At 45.4% G+C, this 25,480-nt stretch overlaps 2 protein-coding genes across 2 annotated transcripts in view; both read left to right on the forward strand.

The window, feature by feature from the left end:
- Positions 1-15,807, forward strand: part of LOC141271700 (uncharacterized) — a 32,465-nt gene extending 16,658 nt beyond the window's left edge. The window contains exons 2-7 of the mRNA XM_073681776.1: positions 4,841-4,990; positions 5,120-5,299; positions 5,382-5,505; positions 5,589-5,686; positions 5,863-5,953; positions 15,376-15,807. Coding sequence (XP_073537877.1) covers positions 4,913-4,990; positions 5,120-5,299; positions 5,382-5,505; positions 5,589-5,686; positions 5,863-5,953; positions 15,376-15,680 — 876 coding nt within the window. The 5' untranslated portion in view covers positions 4,841-4,912 and the 3' untranslated portion in view covers positions 15,681-15,807. The remainder of the gene's footprint in view (positions 1-4,840; positions 4,991-5,119; positions 5,300-5,381; positions 5,506-5,588; positions 5,687-5,862; positions 5,954-15,375) is intronic.
- Positions 15,808-15,988: 181 nt separating this feature from the next.
- LOC141271698 (uncharacterized) lies at positions 15,989-24,618 on the forward strand. The gene is made up of 5 exons (XM_073681774.1): positions 15,989-16,904; positions 16,979-17,102; positions 17,186-17,283; positions 17,481-17,571; positions 20,605-24,618. Exons 1-5 carry the CDS (start codon positions 16,650-16,652, stop codon positions 22,800-22,802), a joined length of 2,766 nt encoding a protein of 921 aa, XP_073537875.1. The 5' UTR covers positions 15,989-16,649; the 3' UTR covers positions 22,803-24,618.
- The last annotated feature ends 862 nt before the right edge of the window (positions 24,619-25,480 follow it).

Below are 25,480 nucleotides of genomic sequence, written 5' to 3' on the forward strand. Positions count from 1 at the left end.
ATTTCCCGGTGACATCCAGGCCAATAGAACCTTTGCATGATCTGTTCCTGTATTTTTTCCACTCCCAGATGTCCCCCCAAGACATGTGAATGGACCATGTCCAACACCTTCCGTCTAAACGGGCCCGGCACTATTAACTGCTCTGCACGCTCCTCCCTCACTTTCTTGACCTGGTACAACAACTCCCCACTCATCATAAAATGGGGAAACCTTGTGTTACCCTCAGCTCCTGTGCAACCCCATTTATAACAGTGACATTATTAAAGGCTTCCTTCAGAGCTAGGTCCCTATGTTTGGCAGACCCAAAATTCTCGCTGGTCACCCCTAACTCCGGAATGGCAGACACAGGGGGCACCACCTCCTCATCCCCCACAAGGACACAAAAGGGAAACCTGTCTGACTCTGGGTGTGGTGATACCTCATTAGGATTAACTGTTTTCTTATCTGAGCCAGGGAACCCAGAACCCTTCCCCCACAGATCCCAAAGCATACAAAAGTCCCAGCCTATAATAATAGGGTGCAACAAGTCCAGAATGATGCCGACCTCGTGAGACTCAGTACCGTGGGCCGTTTCAATGTCCACTCTGGCCATGGGTTGTCCTTAGCATCACTATGAATGCACCGAACGCCGACTTTTTTCCCTCCCCGAGTCTAGTAGTGCTGTTACCTCCCATCCGTTCACCTTCACGGGACATGCTTGTGGCCCCTCGCTGGGTGGACAGTTCACACTGCTGGCTGGATAAACTTAATATGAACAACTGTGTCCTATACTGCAGTCCATCGGCTCAAGGGTCAGGGGACAACAGGTGGCTATATGGCCTGGGCCGTGGCACCTCCAGCAAACATCACTCTTAAGGACCTTGGGCACCACCTCCCTTGTCCCTTTGGACCTTGTCACCCTGGGCAACCCAAGGCTGTATGGGCCTCGGCAGGGAGTGCACAAACCGGTCCATCACCATCCACTCTACCATCTGCGCAGGCATTGAGGACTCCAGCTGCAGTCACTTCTGGACCAGGTGCAACAGGTCAAACATTTGGGAGCGAGGTGGTTTGTTCCGGTGATACGAACCAGCTGTTCCCTGATAGTCATTGTCACCCCCAAGCGCGCGAGAATCTCAGTTTTTAGCTTGCCATACTCTTTGGCATCCTGCAAAGCTAAATCATAGTACACCTTTTGGGTGTACTATGCAAAGCTAAATAGGGTGTCCTGCAAAGCAAAATCATAGTAAGCCTACTAGGCGTAGTTCTGGGGCTCTCCCGTCAAGTATGGCGCCAGTACCTTTGTCCACTGGTCTTGCGGAAATTCCTCCCTCTCGGCGACCCTTTCAAACACCGTCAGGAAGGCCTCAACGTCTTCCCCCGGGGTCATTTTCTGCAAAGCCCGTTATACCGCCTTCCGGACATGGGAGTCATCAGTCGGACCTGGTGTTGGAGCACTCATCATGCCCTGGATGGCGGTTGCCAGAAGCTGCATCTGCTGCCATTGTTCCTGCTAGTGCTGCTGGATCTGCTTTAACAGCCTGTTGGGGATGCTTGCTGGCTTGCGACAGACTTCACCCAGGGCATGCAGTCCATCCTGTAGCAGTCACGCGTCTCTGCTGGGAACACTGCTCGCACCTCTAACACCAATTTTAGAGGTTTTACTCACTTGGGTGGCGATGGGAGGAAAACAGGAGGCATGTTCCTTTAAAAGTTCATGTGGGTTTATTGCTTCATAAACCCAGAAGCCAAACAGAAAAGCAAATAGCCTTTAGATCAGGCAAACAAAGTAAATGTCCTTAGCAGGTCTCTGCTCAGTCAGGCTTGTATGGTACACAAGCTGGGGTAGCGTCTAGTGTCCTGGCTTGGTCTGAAGACAAACATACACAGGAGGCCTTCTCTGTCCAAACACACAAACCATGTGCCAAACAACAGCCTCCATTTTATAGGCTGTTAACCACACCCAGAGGTGAGGTATGTGGGTAGCTGGACCTGCCCATTCTCTCCTAGCTACCCGTAACCCATCTCCCAGGTGCACCAAACGATCCTCTTAGTGCTTATGTGCCCTAGAGAAACACTCCGAGTTACATCACAGAGACCAGCCATCTCTGTGACACATACCTCCCATCGACTACGCAACCATTAGCCACCTTACAATACTTTGATACATATCTGGTTTTATGATTACCCCATGGCTGATTAAAGGGAATCTATCACCCCCTGGGACTTATCTGACCTCTAATATTGGCATACAAGTAATAGAAATGTGAATCTATACATACAGTACAGACCAAAAGTTTGGACACACCTTCTCATTTAAAGATTTTTCTGTATTTTCATAACTATGAAAATTGTACATTCACATTGAAGGCATCAAAACTATGAATTAACACATGTAGAATTATATACTTAACAAAAAAAGTGTGAAACAACTGAAATATGTCTTATATTCTAGGTTCTTCAAAGTAGCCACCTTTTGCTTTGATGACTGGTTTGCACACTCTTGGCATTCTCTTGATGAGCTTAAAGAGGTAGTCACCGGAAATGGTTTTCACTTCACAGGTGTGCCCTGTCAGGTTTAATAAGTGGGATTTCTTGCCTAATAAATGGAGTTGGGACCATCAATTGTGTTGTGCAGAAGTCTGGTGGATACACAGCTGATATTCCTACTGAATAGACTGTTAGCTGCTTTTTTCTTGCCATAATACAAATTCTAAGTAAAGAAAAACGAGTGGCCATCATTACTTTAAGAAATGAAGGTCAGTCAGTGCGAAAGATTTGGAAAACTTTGAAAGTGTCCCCAAGTGCAGTTGCAAAAACCATCAAGTGCTACAAAGAAACTGGCTCACATGAGGACTGCCCCAGGAAAGGAAGACCAAGAGTCACCTCTGCTTCTGAGGATAAGTTTATCCGAGTCACCAGCCTCAGAAATCGCAGGTTAACAGCAGCTCAGATTGGAGACCAGGTCAATGCCACACAGAGTTCTAGCAGCAGACACATCTCTTCAACAACTGTTAAGAGGAGACTTTGTGCAGCAGGCCTTCATGGTAAAATAGCTGCTAGGAAACCACTGCTAAGGACAGGCAACAAGCAGAAGAGACTTGTTTGGGCTAAAGAACACAAGGAATGGACATTAGACCAGTGGAAATCTGTGCTTTGGTCTGATGAGTCCAAATTTGAGATCTTTGGTTCCAACCACCGTGTCTTTGTGTGACGCAGAAAAGGTGAACCCGACGCTGGTGACACTGTTGGGGATTTATTCAAAATTGAAGGAATACTGAACCAGCATGGCTACCACAGCATCTTGCAGCGGCATGCTGTTCCATCCGGTTTGTTTTTAGTAGGACCATCATTTATTTTTCAACAGGACAATGACCCCAAACACACCTCTAGGCTGTGTAAGGGCTATTTGACCAAGAAGGAGAGTGATGGGGTGCTACGCCAGATGACCTGGCCTCCACAGTCACCAGACCTGAACCCAATCGAGATGGTTTGGGGTAAGCTGGACCGCAGAGTGAAGGCAAAAGGGCCAACAAGTGCTAAGCATCTCTGGGAACTCCTTCAAGATTGTTGGCAGACCATTTCCGATGACTACCTCTTGAAGGTCATCAAGAGAATGCCAAGAGTGTGCAAAGAAGTCATCAAAGCAAAAGGTGGCTACTTTTAAGAACCTAGAATATAAGACATATTTTCAGTTGTTTCACACTTTTTTGCTAAGTATATAATTCCACATGTGTTAATTCATAGTTTTGATGCCTTCAGTGTGAATGTACAATTTTCATAGTCATGAAAATACAGAAAAATCTATAAATGAGAAGGTGTGTCCAAACTTTTGGTCTGTACTGTACCTGAATGCCTCATATTAGAGGTCTGTTTGCTGTGAAATGGCTTTTATTCAGTGAAGATTCTGATGCTTGCTGGCCGTGGGGTAGTCGGTGGAGTGGATTCCCTTTAATAAATACTCACTTAGCCCCATTCTTCATGCAGATACTAATAAATCCAGGACCTACGAGATTTTTACCATATGATAGTTGGATAGTTAGGGGTGTATCATCCATATCAGCAGCCCACAGGGCCACTATGGTGCCCGTGAAAAAACACAGAATTTGAGCTTGGTATAAGTTGGTATCCATGCAGCACATAAATGCATGTTTACTATGGCCATAAATCAGAAAAAAAACTATAAGAAGAAAAATGATCATAAACCCTGCTGTAAATAAATAAAAAGCAAAAGTGCATTTAAATAAAATAGGGTTCTTAGCAACACTGTTTTTTATCAAAAATAGCATGAAAGCTACCATGGCAAGGTGAACCTATTCGGAATAGTCCTACTCTGTATAATATTAAAAACCTTGCCGTGTATCAAAGCCTCAAACTTCTGTGTGTGAGTTAGACATGAGATCTAACGTGATAGAAGATTACAGTCCGGGGAAGACGGGAAACATTCATATAGACGGCTGGTGGAGATGTAGTCAGTGAAGAAATCTGGCTAAATATGTTTCTAGAGCCGTAGTAGAAGATGAATGTCGTCCTCATCATGAAGTAGTTATTTCTCATGTTACGTGTAATGAATATCTCCTGCAGTATTGCTAATGCCGATTGCAGTGTCGGTAAATGAGACGAGAATTAGCGTTATGGAAGATGAGTCTTTGAGAAACGTGTTCAGCTACAGACTCCAAGGAAGAAACTGCTTGTTGTCTGTGGCCTAAAATATATCGTTTTTATTAGTAGATGTAAAGCAGAAAACTAAATACTGTAAAATAATAAATCTCCTCATATGTTTCCCCTTATTATCTCCAGTAATTGTATTATCACACAGGATTTTTATGACGTTACATCTGCTCATCTTCTTCTCATTCAGGTCCTTACAATATCGGATCCTCTCAGTGAAGATCTTCTATTTAAGAGAATTTTCCTTATGAACCCATGAAAGATGGATATGGATAGAGACAAGATGGCGGAGAGGATATTACACCTCACCCTAGAGATCCTCTTCCGGCTTACTGGAGAGGTGAGAGATTCTGATGACGTCACATTACATCATTCTTATCTATGGGAATAACAGATGGGCAGAACTGGAGAGGTGAGGACTCTGAAAATGTCTGTACTGAGATTTATTAATGTCTCTCTCCATAACCAGGATTACACAGTAGTGAAGAAGACCTCTAGTGAGCGCTGTCAGGTCCATGTGTCTGAGGGATGGGAAAGACCCCTCAGCCCAAACTCAGGGCCATCATCTCACCCCCTGATACATGAGGACATCAATGACCAGAAGATCCTAGATCTCACCTACAAAATGATTGAGCTGCTGACTGGAGAGGTGACACTGCTGGGAATGCTGGGACATTATACAATAGCACTATGAAGGGATCGGGGGATGACGGTATCATTGTATGTGTCAGGTTCCCATAAGGTGTCAGGTTGTCGCTGTCTATTTCTCCATGGAGGAGTGGGAGTATTTAGAAGGACACAAAGATCTGTACAAGGACGTCATGATGGAGGTTCCCCAGCCCCTCACATCACCAGGTAATAGACAGGACTAAATACACACGGCCTATAATTATCTGTATGTAAAGAATGAATTCAGTCCCTGTATGTGTTTCCTCCAGATCTATCCAGTAAGAGGACAACACCAGAGCGATGTCCCCATCCTCTTCTTCCACAGGACTGTAAACAAGAAGATCCCAATGTTCCTCAGGATCATCAGGTAGATGCAGAGAAGATGTCATGAGATCTCCTCTATGATGTGTAGACGGCTGTGAAGGTCTTGTGTTCAGTCTTGTTTTATCCACCAGTATTATATGCGGTGGAGATGGCAGGATTAGAGCCGATCATAGATGTGACTTCTCCATCTGTCTGTGACTTTTACAATATTTGTTTCAGGGTGAAGATCTGACCCATATTAATACTACAGAGACATATGTAAGGGGTGATGAGTGGTGTAAAGAGGAGATTCCTACATATCACTACCCAGGTGAGTACTGACCACTAAATGCAGAGAAGTCACAGATTCTTCTCAGTCACCAGCTGTGGCTGCTTTATCGGTTGTGTAGTCCGGCCGTATCACAATCGTGTGATCACCATTTTGCCTCTAGACCACAACATTCTCCCCCACCCAAAACTGTTCAAATGATTTTGGGCATTGAAACCCTTTTCCATAGAACTTACAACCTGGAGGATCTACCTACTCCCTGTGATTAGGAGACGTTACCTGCCCAGATCTGTAAACCACAAAGCCAGAAAATCACTTGAAGAAAAATATTATGATGGTCCTGTAAGAGAAAGCGGAGGGTAATGATGGTGTTGGCTTCCTAGAACCCTGATATCTTATTGGATGAATCTACCTTCTCTCCCTTCTGTGCTGCTGAATGTCCTCATATGGTCCCTACAAGACCAGGTCCAGTCTTTCTGGCCAAACTTCACTTTTATGATCGACAACATTAAATGTGCAGTGACGGCCAAGTGTGAATTTCTGTACAATAACAACAGAGTTTCCCTTTATCCTGACTTTTCAATTTCTGTTAAAACTGACTAACTTCAAACCAGATTGTGATAAACTAAACAAAAAAAAATTACTCCTGTGCCATGATATATCTTTAATAGTGATGAGCGAGAATGCTCGTTACTCGAGCTTTACGAGCATGCTCGGGTGTTTTCCCGAGTATCTTCAGCTGTGCTCGGGCGTTATGTTTTCGTCACTCAGTGCTCATGATTTGTGACTGTTTGACAGCTTGAATACATGTGAAGAATGACTGTTTCTTAGGCATTCCTCACATGTATTAAAGCTGTCAAACTGTCGCAAATCATGAGCACTGAGTGATGAAAACATAACGCCCGAGCACCACTGAAGATACTCGGCGAGCACCCGAGCATGCTCGCCGAAAGGGTTAACAGAACATACTCGCTCATCACTAATCTTTAAGCTAAATTTAAGACGCCTCATCTCTGCACTATTATAAAAGTTCTCTTTGAAGTCTAATATTTCTTCTTGAAACTCATCTGACAGAAAATATTGTCCCTTACGATAGTTTAGATTGCCAAGAGCCACCGAGCCCCATACTCTAATTACCCCAGAGAGGTTTCACCACTAGTTACTCACTACTTACTGATGGAGACTGTTGAGTTTGATCATTTCAGTAGATGTGTTATTGTTACTCACAGTTTTTGACTATAGTAGTTAGTGCCCAAAATACTCTGATTTAACCCCTTCCTGCAGCCAGTTTTGTGTTCCTATCTGGGCCCATTCTTCAAATCTGACGTGTGTCACTTTATGTGGTGATAACTTTGGAATTCTTCACAAAGGATAATAGGAAACAAATGGACCTTACAAATAATATTCCAACTTCTCTTGAATCCGACAATCCCCTATATACGGTTGTACACTACTATCTGGGCACATGGCAGGTTAAGAAGGGAAGGAGCGACATTTAGCTATTTGAATGCAGATTTTGCTGGAATAGTTCGCAGACACAATGTATTGGGGGCGCTGTTCATGGTCACCTGGCAGCTCAAAAGATGGCTACCAGAAACAGGCTTGGCGCTATATACTCCATTTTCCAGATCCCAGGGTTTGCCTTGCTCATCATCCTTTAACCCCTCTACATGGATCTGGAGTTACACAGAGACCCCCTAGGCTTGGGCCACGGTGTTACCTGCTGTTCTGTGGTGTGAGATGGGAAGAAGAATAATCAGGTAGCCGGGTCAGAACCAAGAGGATAGAGAAAATACAAAATCAGAAGACACAAGAGTAGTCAGTAAACGGGCCGAGGTCACAACAGGAATCAAATACACAAGCCGGGAGCTGAGCACAGAGGACTGAACCAGAGGAGAACAAGGCTGTATCTGGCAGCTTCCGGCAATATGCTTCCAGCTTTAGTAGGGTGCGGTGTTTTCCAGTTGGCTGAAGCAGGGAGCAGATTACTCCAGCTGGACAGCACACACACACCATACTGCCAGACTGGATGGTACTACTGGTCCCAGGCTCCCTAATCTTAGTGGCTGCGAAGAGCCTGCGCCGCCCAGAACTTCTGGTTCTGACGTCTCCTCCATCACCAGCGCCACCTGCAGGATGAATAAGGCGGCTCCTGGCGAGAGAAACAGACGTCGCAGGAGCAGATCCCAGAGGAGATGAGACCCACCATTTGCAGAAGCCCTAATGTGACCAAATTGCAGAAAACCAGAGCAGTAGAAATCCCCATAAAGTGACTCCATTTTGGAAATTATAACCCTCAGTGAAATAATCTATAGGAGTAGTGACTATTTTGACTCCACAGTCACTTTCTGGAAATTAGCACGCAGTGGATGTTGGAGAGTGAAAATTACAAATATATAATTTCATTACCCAACACATGGTGCCCAGATTGTGCTCCAGGAGACACACACCATCAATTAAGTGGGTTCTTCTCACTATAGTAATGCCAAATACATGGATGCTGAATGTGGTTTGGGCGCACTGCAAGGCTCAGAAGAGGGGGGGAGATTAGACTTTGGGAAAGCGGATATTGCTGGATTGGGTTATGGAAGCCATGTTGCTTTTCAAAAGCCTTTGAGCCACTAATAATGAGGAAACCTCTGGTTTTCCATTGACAGATGATGGACCTGAGTGGGGACTTGTTTTTTGTGAGATGAGTAGAAGTTTTTATTGGTATTATTTCACCTACATAACATTGTTTGGTGGCTTTTTATTCCATATTTGGGAGGCAGAATTAACAAACAGTTGAACACTACTATCCACTGGTTCATCCTATGAGGTTTTCTATTAGACTGTGAACTGTTATTGTCTTGGTGAATAATGACGGCTAACATAGGGCAAAATAAAAAAAAAAATCACAGAAAAAGATACAGCCTTACCAACACCAAATCATATAACAAATGCACTAGCAGGATGCCGCAGACCCCCATGATAAAGGTGGGGGCAGCGCAGGTGCAAAATACTGATGGAGCAACCACTCACAAACCGACCAATTCATGGAGAGGATGGTTGCCTAGTATTAAAGATGCACACAGATGAAGCTTGCATAGGACGCCAGTCACACAGGTAAGTGTGATGCACAGTGTCTGGCTTAGGATAGTGATGATGCCCATACTATTAGATCAGGGCGGCTGTCCAGCACTATATAAGTGCACCCCACATGCACAGACACCTCAGTACACCCAACCAACACGAAAATGCTAGTGCATTTGTTATCTGATTTGGTGTTGGTAAGGCTGATTTTTTTCTGTGATATGTTTTCTTGGTAAATAATGATACTTACTCTGTTGCCTCATTGGGGGACACACAGGACCTTGGGTGTTATGCTGCTGTCCACTAGGAGGCGACACTATGCATAATCTGGAAAAGATTAACCGTGGCTCCTCCTCTGCAGTATACACCCCTGAACGGCATCAGCCTTCTCCAGTTTTTGCTTAGCGTCGCATAGGAGGCACACCTAAAACCTTTACTCTGTTTTCACTGATGGGATTACAGATGAAGAAAAGTGGGTCTAGTGCGAGACTCCCGGCATGGCTCCTTCCTCGGCCCCTTGTTACAGGGTGCACGGTTGAAGTCGAAATGGCTATTCCCCATATCGCTCCTTCCCCAGCCCCTCGTGTGCTGGTTCGAAGACGAGACCCCCCTCCTTCCCCAGTTCCTTTCGGTTTCTGGGTTGAGGTCGAGGCGAGGATATACCCCCCTGATAGTGACAGCCCCTGGGGGTATTAGGTTGAAACGCCTCAGGTAGGGCCTGTACAGGTACCAAGGACCCCAGCCCTGCTGCGGGTTCCTGTCGGGGCCGGGGGAGCGCAGGCAGGCATGATACAACAGAGGCACAGGCCTTCCTGCGCCCTGTTTCTGCGGCAGCACAAGTTCTATGGTGCCTCAGGGGGACTCTTCACAGGTTCACAGGGCCCCACCCCCTTTCGCTTCTACCCCACCGCTACCCTGCCTTTAAATCTGGGGAGGTCCGGTTCAGATCCGGCCCCCTCCCGGACTTCCACGCCGGCCTGGAGTCCCTTTGGGCATCAGGCACCTAATTTAGGCTGCGGCTTCGGCCTAGCCGAAGCCACCACCTCCTCTCCCCGGCCCGCCCCCCCGATGACAAATATTACACTTTACAGTGTCATAGAGCGGGCGGATCGAGACTGAAAGGGCGCTATTTTACACAGTTCTGCCGCCCTTTCAGCTCTCCGCCCCCCTTCTTTCTTAACTTTACTCCGGCGACCATTATCTGCTGCAGAATAAGGGACATAGCCAGTCTCTGGGGGGCACAGGACTGCGGATCTTCGGCGCTGGACCTAGGGGCACACTGGTGGGATAAGATCACAGCTGGAGTTCTTCCTCGGCTGTGAGTCCATTATTCCTTATAGGCTCCTCTGCATAGCCTCCCCTGTAGGGCCCTCTGCATAGCCACCCCAGTGCACTATGCCGGGCTCAAGGTCCAAGAGAACCAGGCAGGACTGCTATTATGCACTCTGTACAGCCTGCAGCAATACTCTCCCCAGCGGCAGCATGTATCCGCACTGCCAGGACTGCATCCAGGCTACTGTGCCAGAGCCCCAAGAAGCCCCTGCCAATGCTTCGGTGTCTAATGCCATGCTGGAATGGGTCACTCAGATGTCGCAATCTATGACACAGTCTATAGATAACCTAACTTCCACATTGCTTCAGGCTCTGCAAAGTCATGCCTCGGCTATGAACGCTACCCAGCAAAGGGAAAGCTCGACTCAGGGACATGTCGACCCGGGCACATCCACGTCTAGGTCAGGACACAAGCGGACCCACAGGTCACGTTCATCTGCGTCATCCCATAGCACACGGTCATCCCCTTCTAGGGAGACATACCATAGTTCCAGATCATCTAGACCGTCCCCTACCAGGGACATACAATACAGTTCTCCGCAGCGATCCCCGACCAGAGAAGGCCTCCACCCTGGTTCACCCAGCAGGAGACACCTTAGCGATACACAGGATTCGGAAGGCATCTGTGATTCCGACTCAGACAAGGAAACTGAAGGGTCCCTGATCCCAGTTCCCCCTAGCAATACAGCGCTAGTTGAGGTATTAATCTCGTCCATCCATCAGGTGCTGGACATTTCTGATCCGCCCCCAGAGGCACCACAACAAGATTTTATTTGAAGGAGTTCTGAAGCCGCCTAAGGTCTTTTTTGACCACCCAGAGTTTGTCGATCCTTAAAAAGCAGTTCTCACAGCCTGAGAAGAAGTTTACCAATCGCAAATATCTGGAAGCGCGGTACCCCTTCCCACAGGAGACCACCAAGGAATGGACAGATCCACCCAAAGTGGATCCCCCAGTCTCTAGGCTAGCAGCACAGTCACTCCTTTCACTGCCAGATAGCTCAATCCTCAGGGACGCAGCAGACCGGCAGGTAGAACGCATGGCTCGTTAAATTTTCGAGGCCGCAGGGGCCTCCCTGGCTCCCGCGTTCGCTTCAGTTTGGGTTGCCAAGGACATCCTGGCTTGGGCCCAAAATTTACAAGCTGGCCTCCCAGTATCTGTTCCTGAGCTGTCGGACCAAGCGGTTCAAATAGCAGTTGTAGCAGATTACATGCTTCATGCAGCTCTGGATTATGCAAGGGGTGCAGCGGGGATAGCATCAAACGCCATCACGATTCGGCGTATCCTCTGGCTGCGGGAATGGAAAGCAGACGCAGCCTCAAAGAAGTCCCTTACGCACCTCCTGTACCGCAGTGGTCGACTTTTTGGTGAACAGTTGGATACGATGATATCCAACGCCACCGGGAGTAAGAGTACCTCTCCTCCCCCAACTGAAACCCAAACGCACTTACAATAAGCATAACCAAACTCGATTCCGATCCTTTCGGAACTCTTCGGGCTGGTCCGCCTCACGGCCAGCACAAAATAACAACCGCCTCCCACGCAGGTACAACTCGCGGCCGATGCAAAAGTCGGACAAGACCTGGCAGTCAAAAGCAGGCCAGTCAAGGTCCAAAGGAGGAAAACCTCAGACCTTCTCCTCATCATGACTCACGGACTCCAGAAGACACCTCACCTGTAGGTGGCTGACTTTTGCTCTCTCATCAAGTATGGCTGCCTATTACAGAAGACAGGTGGGTCAGGGAACTAGTGTCTTCGGGATACAAGATAGAGTTCACTTCCAACCCATCAAACAGACTCTTTATTTCTGTTCCCCCAAAACCGCCACACAAGGCTCGTGCCTTCCGCCAAGCGGTCTTCTCGCTTCTTCAAGCTGGAGTCATAGTACCGGTCCCCGCGGCCGAGCGCTTCCGAGGGTTCTACTCCAATTTATTCGTAGTCCCCAATAAAGGAGGCGGCATACGGCCCATACTGGACCTAAAGCAGCTCAACAAATATGTACGGGTACGTCACTTCCGCATGAAGTCCCTTCGGTCCATCATTGCGTCTATGGAAAAGGGAGAATTTCTCGCCTCCATAGACATACAAGACGCATACCTGCATATACCAATTGCGCCCGCCCATCAGAGATTTCTCAGGCTCGCAATCGACCAGGACCACTACCAGTTCGTGGCTCTCCCTTTCGGACTCGCCACGGCTCCCAGAGTGTTTACCAAAGTCAAGGCAGCCACCATGGACGTCCTGCACTCCAGAGGCATAGTAGTCGTTCCATACCTGGACGATCTCCATATCAAGGCTCCCACCTTCAAGGACTGCGAGCTCAGTGTCTCAATCACAATCGACACTCTGAGTTGCCTGGGCTGGTTAGTCAACCTACAAAAGTCATCACCAACCCCGAGTCAGTCTCTGACCTTCCTGGGAATGCTATTCAGTACCTTAAGGGGTCTAGTGCTCCTTTCCAAGGACAAGGCACTGCCTCTCTGTCTAGGAGTTCGCACCCTCCTCAGCAAACCCCCTTGATCTCTCCGGTTTGCCATGAGAGTCCTTGGCAGGATGGTGGCGGCAATAGAAGCGGTCCCATTTGCCCAGCTTCACCTCAGGCCTCTCCAACTAGCCATCCTCAAGTCATGGGACAGGAACCCTCTTTCTCTCGACAGGGAGTTCCAGCTGACGTCGTCAACCAGGAGGTCCCTCCACTGGTGGCTCAACCCAACCTCACTAACAAAGGGGAAATCCTTTCTCACTGGTCAATGGAAGGTTCTGACCACCGAAGCGAGCCTGACGGGTTGGGGTGCGGTACACCTACACCACAGAGCACAGGGCAAGTGGTCCCCAGCGGAAGCGACCATGCCCATCAACATCTTGTAAATTCGTGCCATCCTCCTGGCATTGAGAGCCTTCCATCACTTACTGGCAGCCTCTCACATCAGAATACAGTCGGACAATGCCACGGCTGTGGCATATGTGAATCACCAAGGGGGGACCCGCAGTGCCAAGGCGATGCGAGAAGTGACACACATTCTCCACTGGGCGGAAGACACAGGTTCGGCTCTCTCTGCGGTCCACATTCCGGGTGTGGCAAGGAATGGACTCAGGAGAGTGGTCTCTCCATCCCGAAGTTTTTTGACAGATCTGCCATCGCTGGGGGACTCCAGACGTGGACCTAATGGCATCCCACTTCAATGCCAAGGTCTCCAACTTCATGGCCAGAACACACAATCCGCAGGCGCTAGGAGCGGACGCCCTGGTTCAGGACTGGACCCAGTTCCAGTTCCTGTACATTTTTCCACCTCTTACCCTGATATCCAGAGTGGTGAGGAAGATCAAGCAAGAGGGAATTCCAACCATCCTAATCACACTGGACTGGCCCAGACGTACATGGTACGCCGACATCATACAGCTCACAGCAGACGTCCCCTGGCGTCTCCCCGACCACCCCGATCTTCTGTCACAAGGCCCGTTCTACCACCAGAACTCAGAGGCCCTCAATTTGACGGCTTGGCTATTGAGACCTGGGTTCTAACCCAGTCAGGGTTCTCGCCGGAAGTCATTGGAACCATGTTCAGGGCACAGAAGCCAACCTCTGCTAAGATTTATTACTGTACCTGGAAAGCCTTCTTTACCTGGTGCGAATCTCTCGTGGCCAAATCCCATTCCCTTATTCCCTCCCCAGGGTACTTGGGTTTCTCCAATCATGTCTGGAGGCCAGACTGTCCCTGGCCTCCCTTAAGAGCCAGGTGTCAACTCTCTCAGTGCTTTCTCAGAGGTGCATCGCTAACAAGCCGCAAGTAAGGACATTTCTTCAGGGGGTTTCCCAATTGGTTCCCCCCTACAGACGACCACTAGAAACGTGGGACCTCAACCTGGTGCTGACAGCATTGCAGGAAACACCCTTTTGAACCCCTTAGGGAAGTCCCACTCCGCCTTCTATCCCAGAAAGTGGTTTTCCTGGTGGCAATCACCTCGCTACGCAGGGTGTCTGAACTGACAGCACTCTCCTGCAGACGGCCTCCCTGGCTTTTCACCAGGACAAGGTAGTCCTCCGTACGGTCCCATCCTTCCTCCCGAAGGTTGTATCCAACTTCCACCTCAATGAGAAAATTTCACTGCCATCCTTCTGTCCGGTCCCGGTTCATAGAGTGGAGAAGGCTCTGCATACGCTTGACCTTGTCAGGGCATTGCGTATCTATGTGTCTAGGACTGCGCCCTTCCGGAATTCTGATTCTCTTTTCCTTCTTCTGGAAGGCGGCAGCAAGGGTCTGCCAGCTTCCAAAGCTACCCTTGCCAGGTGGATCAAATCCACCATACAAGAGACCTACCGCCTCAAAAATTTTCCTCTTCCAGCAGGTATTATGGCACACGTGCGGTAGGGGCCTCCTGGGCCATTCGGCACAACAAGTGTGTAAGGCAGCCACCTGGACTAGCCTACACACGTTTACCAAACACTACAGGGTTCATACCCAGTCCTCAGCAGATGCGAGCCTGGGCAGATGTGTTCTGCAAGCGGCGCCCGTCTACACAATATTCGTCCATTGCTTCCCACCCAGGGACTGCTTTGGGACGTCCCAAGGTCCTGTGTCCCCCAATGAGGCGACAGAGTAAAGTAGATTTTTGTGTACTCACCGTAAAATCTCTAATTGGGGGACACAGCTCCCACCCTGTTGTCCGTTCCGGGCCGTTGTTATGTTGAGTTCTCATATTGTTTTTCCCTTGAGCTCGTACATAGTTGCCTTCTTATAGGCATGGTTATGTTATCCATGTTACGTTCCTCCTACTGCTTTTGCACAAACTGGAGAAGGCTGATGCCGTCCAGGGGTGTATGCTGCAGAGGAGGAGCCACGGTTAATCTTTTTCAGATTATGCATAGTGGACAGCACATAACACCCAAGGTCCTGTGTCCCCCAATTAGAGGCTAAGAGAAAGAGATTTTACGGTGAGTACACAAAAATCTCCTTTTTACATAAAGTACATTTTTACGGAGAGTTTAATTAGAAATGTTCAAAAATATAAAATTCAAGGATTTTTTTATTAAAAAGATAATAATTGGTTTTATTCTTGGCAGATGACTGTACCAGGAGATCAGAGGGACAGCTGACATCTTCAATTTTTAAATCAGATGATCTTGAGATCACACAAGATACAATTGAAGTGAATGCCATTACTCCAGATATACCATCATCCCTTCACAGCAAAGATCTGTCATCTGATCCTTTGAAACAGGTTCTGTCTTCTGATTCATTACCGACTACTAAGGAAAATCAAAGTCACAAAATAAGCATTAAAAAACAAATTGCTCCTAAAGCAAAGAAGCCATTTTCATGTTCAGAATATGGAAATAGTTTTTCCCTCGAAAAAGTTTTTTCTTAAATATCAAAGCATTCACACAGCAAAGAATAGATTTTTTTGTTTCAAGTGTGGGAAATTTTTTAACCAGAAATCAAATCTTGTTAATCACCAGAGAATTCACACAGGGGAGAAGCCATTTTCTTGTTCAGAAAGTGGAAAATGTTTTACAGAGAAATCAAGTTTTATCAGACATCAGAGAACTCACACAGGGGAGAAGCCTTTTTCTTGCTCAGAATGTGGAAAATGTTTTAGCCGGAAAACAGATTTGGTTGAGCACCAGAAAACTCACACAGGGGAGAAGCCTTTTTTCTGTTAAGACATGAGATGCCACTTGATAGAAGATTACAGTCCGGGGAAGACGGGAAACATTCATATAAACAACCGGTGGAGATGTAGTCAGTAAAGAACTCTGGTTAAATATGTTTCAAGAGCCGCAGTAGAAGATAAAGATGTCGTCCTCCTCATGAAGTAGTTATTTCTCATGTCACGTGTAATGAATATCTCCTGCAGTATTGCTAATGCCGATTGCAGTGTCGGTAAATGAGACGAGAATTAGCACTATGGAAGATGAGTCTATGAGAAACGTGTTCAGCTGCAGACTCCAAGGAAGAAACTGCTTGTTGTCTGTGGCCTAAAATATATAAAGGTTTTATTACTAGATGTAAAGAAGAAAACTAAATACTGTAAAATAATAAATCTCCTCATATGTTTCCCCGTATTATCTCCAGTAATTGTATTATTACACAGGATTTTTATGATATTACATCGGCTCATCATCTTCTCATTCAGGTCCCTACAATATCAGATCCTCTCAGTGAAGATCTATTAAAAAGAATTTTCCTTATGGACCCATCAAAGATGGATATGGACAGAGACAAGATGGCAGAGAGGATATTACACCTCACCCTAGAGATCCTCTTCCGTCTTACTGGAGAGGTGAGAGATTCTGATGATGTCACATTACATCATTATTATCTATGGGAATAACAGATGGACAGAACTGGAGAGGTGAGGACTCTGGAAATGTCTGTAGTGAGATTTATTAATGTGTCTCTCCATAACCAGGATTACACAGTAGTGAAGAAGACCTCTAGTGAGTGCTGTCAGGTCCATGTGTCTGAGGGATGGGGAAGACCCCTGAGCCCAATCACAGGACCTCCACCTCACCCCCTGATACATGAGGACATCAATGACCAGAAGATCCTAGAACTCACCTACAAGATGACTGAGCTGCTGACTGGAGAGGTGACACTGCTGGGACATTATACAATAGCGCTATGAAAGGATCGGGGGGATGACTGTATCATTGTATGTGTCAGGTTCCTATAAGATGTCAGGATGTCGCTGTCTATTTCGCCATGGAGGAGTGGGAGTATTTAGAAGGACACAAAGATCTGTACAAGGACGTCATGATGGAGGTTCCCCAGCCCCTCACATCACCAGGTAATAGACAGGACTAAATACACACTGCCTATAATTATCTGTATGTAAAGAATGAATTCAGTCCCTGTATGTGTTTCCTCCAGATCTATCCAGTAAGAGGATAACACCAGAGAGATGTCCCCGTCCTCTTCTTCCACAGGACTGTAAACAAGAAGATCCCAATGTTCCTCAGGATCATCAGGTAGATGGAGAGAAGGTGTCATGAGATCTCCCCTATGATGTGTAGAAATCTGTGAAGGTCTTGTGTTCAGTCTTGTTTTATCCACCAGTATTATATATTTTATACTTGTGTAATGAGTACGTTGGAGATGGCAGGATTAGAGCCGATCATAGATGGGACTTCTCATCTGTTTGTGACTTTTACAATATTTGTTTCAGGGTGAAGATCTGACCCATATTAATACTACAGAGACATATGTGAGGGGTGATGAGCGGTGTAAAGAGGAGATTCCTACATATGACTACCCAGGTGAGTAGTGACCACTAAATGCAGAGACGTCACAGATTATTCTCAGTCACCGGCTGTGGCTGCTTTATCAGTGGTGTAGTCTGGCCATATCACAATCGTGTGATTACCATTTTGCCACTAGATCACAACATTCTCCTCCACCCAAAACTGTTCAAATGATTTTGGGCATTTAAAACCCTTTTCCATAGAACTTACAACCTGGAAGATCAACCTACCCCCTGGGATTAGGAGACGCTGACCGTTACCTGCCCAGATCTGTAAACCACAAAGCCAGAAAATCACTTGAAGAAAAATATTATGATGAAAGTGGAGGGTAATGATGCTGTTGGCTTCCTAGATCCCTGATATCTTATTGGATGAATCCACCTTCTCTCCCTTCTGTGCTGCTGAATGTGCTCATATGGTTCCTACAAGACCAGGTCCAGTCTTTCTGGCCGAACGTCACTTTTATGATCGACAGCATTAAATGTGCAGTGAGGAACAAGTGTGAATTTCTGTACAATAACAACAGAGTTTCCCTTTATCCTGACTTTTCAATTTCTTTTAAAATCGACTAACTTCAAACCAGATTGTGATAAACGAAACAATAAAAACATTACACCTGTGCCATGATATATCTCTAAGCTAAATATAAGACACCTCAGCTCTGCACTATTATAAAAAGTTCTCTTTGAACATCTAATATTTCTTCTTGAAACTCATCTGACAGAAAATATTTTCCCTTACGATAGTTTAGATTCCCAAGAGCCACCGAGCCCCATACTCCAATTACCCCAGAGAGGTTTCACCACTAGTTACTCACTACTTACTGATGGAGACTGTTGAGTTTGATCATTTCAGTAGATGTGTTATTGCCTATACTCACAGTTTTTGACTTCAGTAATCCTCTGCTTTAACCCCTTCCTGCAGCCAGTTTTGTGTTCCTAATCAGACCCATTTTTCAAATCAGACGTGTGTCACTTTATATGGTGATAACTTTGGAATTCTTCACAAAGGATAATAGGAAACAAATGGACCTTACAAACTTCCAACTACTCTTGAATCCGACAATCCCCTATATACAGTTGTACACTACTGTCTGGGTACATGGCAGGTTAAGAAGGGAAGGAGCGACATTTAGCTATTTGAATGCAGATCTTGCTGGAATAGTTTGCAGACACAATGTATTGGGGGCACTGTTCATTGTCACCTGGCAGCTCAAAAGATGGCCACCACAAACAGGCTTGGCGTCATCTACTCCATTTTCCAGATCCCAGGGTTTGCCTTGCTCATCATCCTTTAACCCCTCTACATGTATTTGGACTTAGACAGAGACCCCCTACGATTGGGCCACAGTGTTACCTAATGTTCTGTGGTGTGAGATGGAAAGAAGAATAGTCAGGTAGCCGGGTCAGAACATGGAGGTCAGAGAAAATACAAAATCACACAAAAGTAGTCAGTAAACTGGCCGAGGTCACAACAGGACACAAATACACAAGTCGGGAGCTGAGCACAGAGGACTGAGCCAGAGGAGAACAAGGCTGTATCTGGCAGCTTCCAGCAATATGCTTCCAGCTTTAGTAGGGTACGGTGCTTTCCAAATGGCTGAAGCAGGGAGCAGATTACTCCAGCTGGACAGCACACACACCCATACTGCCAGACTGGATGGTACTACAGGTACCAACAACCCTAATCTTAGTGGCTGGACAGAGCCTGCGCCACACAGAGCTTCTGGTTCTGACGTCTCCTCCATCACCAGCGCCGCCTGCAGGATGAATAAGGCGGCTCCTGGTGAGAGAAACAGACGTCGCAGGAGCAGATCCCAGAGGAGATGGGACCCACCATTTACAGAAGCCCTAATATGACAAAATGTCAGAAAACCAGAGCAGTAGAAATCCCCATAAAGTGAGTCCATTTTGGAAATTATAACCCTCAGTGAAATAATCTATAGGAGTAGTGACTATTTTGACTCCACAGGCACTTTCCGGAAATTAGCACGCGGGATGATGGAGAGTGAAAATTACAAATATATAATTTCATTACCCAACACATAGTGCCCAGATTGTGCTCCAGGAGACACACACCATCAATTAAGTGGGTTCTTCTCACTATGGTAATGCCAAATACATGGATGCTAAATGTGGTTTGGGCGCACTGCAAGGCTCAGAAGTGAGGGGGAGATTTGACTTTGGGAGAGTGGATATTGCTGGATTGGGTTATGGAAGCCATGTTGCTTTTCAAAAGCCTTTGAGCCACTAATGATGTGGAAACCTCTGGTTTTCCATTGACAGATGATGGACCTGAGTGGGGACTTGTTTTTTGTGAGATGAGTAGAAGTTTTTATTGGTATTATTTCACCTACATAACATTGTTTGGTGGCTTTTTATTCCATATTTGGGAGGCAGAATGAACAAACAGTTGGACACTACGATCCACTGGTTCATCCTATGAGGTTTTCTATTAGACTGTGAACTGTTATTGTCTTGGTGAATAATGACGGCTAACATAGGGCAAAATAAAAAAAAAATCACAGAAAAAGATACAGCCTTACCAACACAAATCATATAACAAATGCACTAGCTGGATGCCGCAGACCCCCATGATAAAGGTGGGGGCAGCGCAGGTGCAAAATACTGATGGAGCAACCACTCACAATCATACCAATTCATGGAGGGGATGGTTGCCTAGTATTAAAGATGCACACAGATGAAGCTTGCATAGGACGCCAGTCACACGGGTAGGTTTGATGCACAGTGTCTGGCTTACAGCCTATTGATGATGCCCATACTATTAGATCAGGAGGGCTGCCCAGCACTATATAAGTGCACCCCACATGGACAGACACCCCAGTACACCCAACCAACACTAAAATGCTAATGCATTTGTTATCTGATTTGGTGTTGGTAAGGCTGATTTTTTTCTGTGATATGTTTTCTTGGTAAAAAATGATACTTACCAAGTACATTTTTACATAGAGATTAATTAGGAATATTCAACAATATAAATTTTAAGGATATGTTATTCATAAATAATAATTGGTTTTATTCTTGGCAGATGACTGTACCAGGAGATCAGAGGGACAGCTGACATCTTCAATTTTTAAATCAGATGATCTTGAGATCACACAAGATACAATTGAAGTGAATGCCATTACTCCAGATATACCGTCATCCCTTCACAGCAAAGATCTGTCATCTGATCATTTGAAACAGGTCCTGTCTTCTGATTCATTACCGACTACTAAGGAAGATCAAAGTCACAAAATAAGCATTAAAGAACAAACTGCTCCTAAAGCAGAGAAGCCATTTTCATGTTCAGAATATGGAAATAGTTTTTCCCTCGAAAAGTCTTTTCTTAAACATCAAAGCATTCACACAGCAGAGTATAGATTTTTTTGTTTCAAGTGTGGGAAATTTTTTAACCAGAAATCAGATCTTCTTAATCACCAGCGAAGTCACACAGGGGAGAAGCCATTTTCTTGTTCAGAAAGTGGAAAATGTTTTACAGAGAAATCAAGTTTAATCAAATATCAGAGAACTCACACAGGGGAGAAGCCTTTTTCCTTTTCAGAATGTGGGAAGTGTTTTAACGATGAATCAAATTTTGTTAAGCACCAAAGAACTCACACAGGGGAGAAGCCTTTTTCCTGTTCAGAATGTGGAAAATGTTTTAGCCAGAAATCAGATTTGGTTAATCACCAGAGAACTCACACAGGGGAGATGCTTTTTTCCTGTTCAGAATGTGGAAAATGTTTTAGCCGGAAAATAGATTTGGTTGAGCACCAGAGAATTCACACAGGGGAGAAGCCTTTTTTCTGTTCAGAATGTGGAAAATGTTTTAGCTGGAAATCAGCTTTTCTTAAGCACCAGAGAATTCACACAGGGGAGAAGCCTTTTTCCTGTTCAGAATGTGGGAAATGTTTTAGCCGGAAATCAGATGTTGTTATACACCAGAGAAATCACACAGGGGAGAAGCCTTTTTTCTGTTCAGAATGTGGAAAATGTTTTAGCTGGAAATCAGCTTTTCTTAAGCACCAGAGAATTCACACAGGGGAGAAACCTTTTTCCTGTTCAGAATGTGGGAAATGTTTTAGCCGGAAATCAGATTTGGTTAAGCACCAGAGAACTCACACAGGGGAGAAGCCTTTTTCCTGTTCAGAATGTGGAAAATGTTTTAGCCGGAAATCAGATTTGGTTAAGCACCAGAGAATTCACACAGGGGAGAAGCCTTTTTTCTGTTCAGAATGTGGAAAATGTTTTAGCTGGAAATCAGCTTTTCTTAAGCACCAGAGAATTCACACAGGGGAGAAGCCTTTTTCCTGTTCAGAATGTGGGAAATGTTTTAGCCGGAAATCAGATTTGGTTAAGCACCAGAGAATTCACACAGGGGAGAAGCCTTTTTTCTGTTCAGAATGTGGAAAATGTTTTAGCTGGAAATCAGCTTTTCTTAAGCACCAGAGAATTCACACAGGGGAGAAGCCTTTTTCCTGTTCAGAATGTGGGAAATGTTTTAGCCGGAAATCAGATTTGGTTAAGCACCAGAGAATTCACACAGGGGAGATGCTTTTTTCCTGTTCAGAATGTGTAAAATGTTTTAGCCGGAAAATAGATTTGGTTGAGCACCAGAGAATTCACACAGGGGAGAAGCCTTTTTTCTGTTCAGAATGTGGAAAATGTTTTAGCCGGAAATCAGATTTGGTTAAGCACCAGAGAATTCACACAGGGGAGAAGCCTTTTTTCTGTTCAGAATGTGGAAAATGTTTTAGCTGGAAATCAGCTTTTCTTAAGCACCAGAGAATTCACACAGGGGAGAAGCCTTTTTCGTGTTCAGAATGTGGGAAATGTTTTAGCCGGAAATCAGATTTGGTTAAGCACCAGAGAATTCACACAGGGGAGAAGCCTTTTTTCTGTTCAGAATGTGGAAAATGTTTTAGCTGGAAATCAGCTTTTCTTAAGCACCAGAGAATTCACACAGGGGAGAAGCCTTTTTCCTGTTCAGAATGTGGGAAATGTTTTAGCCGGAAATCAGATTTGGTTAGGCACCAGAGAATTCACACAGGGCAGAAGCCTTTTTTCTGTCCAGAATGTGGAAAATGTTTTAGCTGGAAATCAGCTTTTCTTAAGCACCAGAGAATTCACACAGGGGAGAAGCCTTTTTCCTGTTCAGAATGTGGGAAATGTTTTGTGAAGAAATCATCATTTCTTAGTCACCAGAGAACTCACACAGACGAGAAGCCATTTTCATGTTCTTAATGTGGGAAATGTTTTACACGGAAATCAACTCTTAAACTTCAGAGAAGTCACACTGAGGAGAAGCCTTTTTCATTTTTAACCAAAAATTGCATCTTCATAAAGGGGTTGTCCACTACTAGGACAACTCCTCATTCCTCATGTTTGGCCTTGTTAAAATAAATACACTCATACGCACTTCCTGTTCTGGCGCTGTTCCATCGGTGTCACAAATCGCGTTTCCGTAAGGATGTTACATCACACAAGATTGTTACATCACACAATCCTGCTCCCCATCATGGCCTGGACATAGCACCAAGAGAACGCACACACTGAGAGTATTCTCTTCAGACCGTGTTCCTAGGGGAATTATAAGCAATTTACAGCCTCAAACATGACGTCCGATATGGAAAAGAAAGAAGAGATCAGAGGTTAATCTGAGGTCCTCCACCTCCGTCAGCATGTCTCGTATGCAGCGTTTCTTATGGAAGGTCTTATCTTCCTGCTCTGGAGCTATTACTGCCTCACCTCAGCGTGGAAAAAGCAGTCTTAACCCTCATGATGCCAGACAGCTCCAGCCTGTAAGTCCTGCACCAACTTCTCTCTTAATGTAGGCCTCACAAGAAAACAGCTCCACAAATCTCCCTGTACTCTCACCAAAGCCCACATACTGAGCAGTGCTTGCTTCACAGGGACATTTACCCCCCAACCACAGGTTATTCTGATATGGGGAACAACATAACTTATTTGTATATCAGATTGCGTCTATCCCTACTAAAGAAGATATAGAGCAATATATTCAGAGGCTGGAGACCACATACAATACTGAAATACGTCCCCTCACTTCTATCCTGTCACAGCTTACTGACAAGGTACAGAGATTAGAGGATAATGTCATCCAAGTTGGTGGCCATCATAATGCTCAGAAACTAACACTGGATCTTCACAGCCAGTAAATAAACCATCTGTTTAATATGGTTGATGAGCAATAAATTCACAATAATATCTGGATAAAGGGTGTACCTGAAAGCATCAATGCACAAGTGATTATGCCAACACTGCGATCATTATTCATAATATCCTTGGTGATCCTATTGATAAGGAGGTGGAGATTTATAAGGCGCACCGTACAATAGGCAATCATGGCCCAGATCCTGAGAGTCCAAGGGACATTATCTCTCGCATACATTTTTTCAATGTAAAAGAGGCCATTGTGAGGAAAGCAGAGGAGTTGGATCCTGGTGATTTCAATGGAAAACGCATATAATTGCTCACATATCTATCCTGAATGACACTTGCTAAAAGAAGGGTATTGAAACCACTACTTGATGCCATCCGGGAAAATGGCCTGATGTACTCCTGGGGGTACCCATTCCAGCTGTATATTTTCAAAGATCCAAGCAACATGAGACCTATTTGTGATGCCCTGGACATTCCATATATCTGACTGGCCACCTGCTCCACCATTGCCACAGAGAGTTCCAGCACGTCACAGAAGGCGTTCAATGGATCAGGAACTTGATGGTGATGCAGCCAGATGGGAAAGGAACCTGCCAATCATATGAGCTCCTGAAATGAATCTTGTCTTCCCTGATGAGAGACAGTTTGCAGATGCTTACTTCTTTGAGCATATAATTAGATATATCTAAATAGAGCATTAGGAGCCACTCTTCCACTATATAGAATGTCTAAGTTCATATAAGATCTTAGACCGGCATATAAGTTGAGTTCACATGATACTACTGTAATATCAGGCTGTATTACTTTACTTGCTTTATATTCCATGGCTCCACCTAATAGGAATCCTAGAACTGAAAGTTTAACTTAGGCTATGTGCCCACGTTGCGGAAATCAAGCAGAAAATTTCTGCTTCATTTCTGCATGTCCTCTCCCGGAAAAACGCATGCGGAATTTCGCAAGTGTTTATCATGCGTTTTCTACATGCGGAATTGCCTTGCGTTTTTTATTGCATTGCGAAGGCAATTCCGCATGCAGAAACGCAAAAATTAATTGACATGCTGCGGATTTTTGTGCGCATCAAAAACGCTGCGGAAAAATCTGCAGCATGGGCATAGAACTTGCAGATTCTCATTGGGGACCATAGGGTGCAGCTTAACAAGCGTTTTACAAGCGTTTACGCTGCAGAAATTCTGCAGCATATACGCTTGTAAAACGCTACGTGGGCACATACCCTTATGCCTGTAAAGACAACCCCCAGTTAGGGACTTGCATTGGGATCTGTTTTGATATATTCATAATCTATACTTCTTAGACACTGAGAGGTAGACGTTACTTTCTACCGTCTATACTTCCTCTTTTCTCTTAATCTTTCTCTCCTTCCCTCCCCCTTTTTTCATATAATATGGCACAACTCAAAACTTGTTCATTGAATGTCAGAGGACTTAATGTTCCAGAGAAAGGAGCTCAAGTGTTTTATCGTAGGCATAAACAGCACGTACATTTTCTTTCTTCAGGAGTCACACTTTAGAGGCGATCATATACTGTACCTCAGATTACTAACAGATATTATTCATCTTGGCGTCCCAGAAAAATGCAGTTTTGAAGTCTAAGGTGCTGAGTATAGGCCACCACAGATCACTGCCGCGTACTATTGTAGAAACACTGTCTGACACGGAAGGGAGGTATGTGTTTGTTAAGATCTCCATCTACTCCAAAATTATGACTTTGGCGAACTGCTATCT

The sequence above is a fragment of the Phyllobates terribilis genome, unplaced genomic scaffold, assembly GCF_046119375.1.
Source record: "Phyllobates terribilis strain yellow unplaced genomic scaffold, ASM4611937v1 Scaffold_5__5_contigs__length_657084704, whole genome shotgun sequence".
Taxonomy (NCBI): Eukaryota; Metazoa; Chordata; class Amphibia; order Anura; family Dendrobatidae; genus Phyllobates; species Phyllobates terribilis.

What these genes read in the sequence shown, in the direction of transcription:
- LOC141271698 (XM_073681774.1), top strand. Translation starts at nt 16,650, where the DNA reads ATGGACAGAACTGGAGAGGTGAGGACTCTGGAAATGTCTGTAGTGAGA. An exon ending in CTGAGCTGCTGACTGGAGAG is followed by an intron (nt 16,905 to 16,978) that starts GTGACACTGCTG and finishes TGTATGTGTCAG; the next exon opens with GTTCCTATAAGATGTCAGGA. An exon ending in TCCTACATATGACTACCCAG is followed by an intron (nt 17,572 to 20,604) that starts GTGAGTAGTGAC and finishes TATTCTTGGCAG; the next exon opens with ATGACTGTACCAGGAGATCA.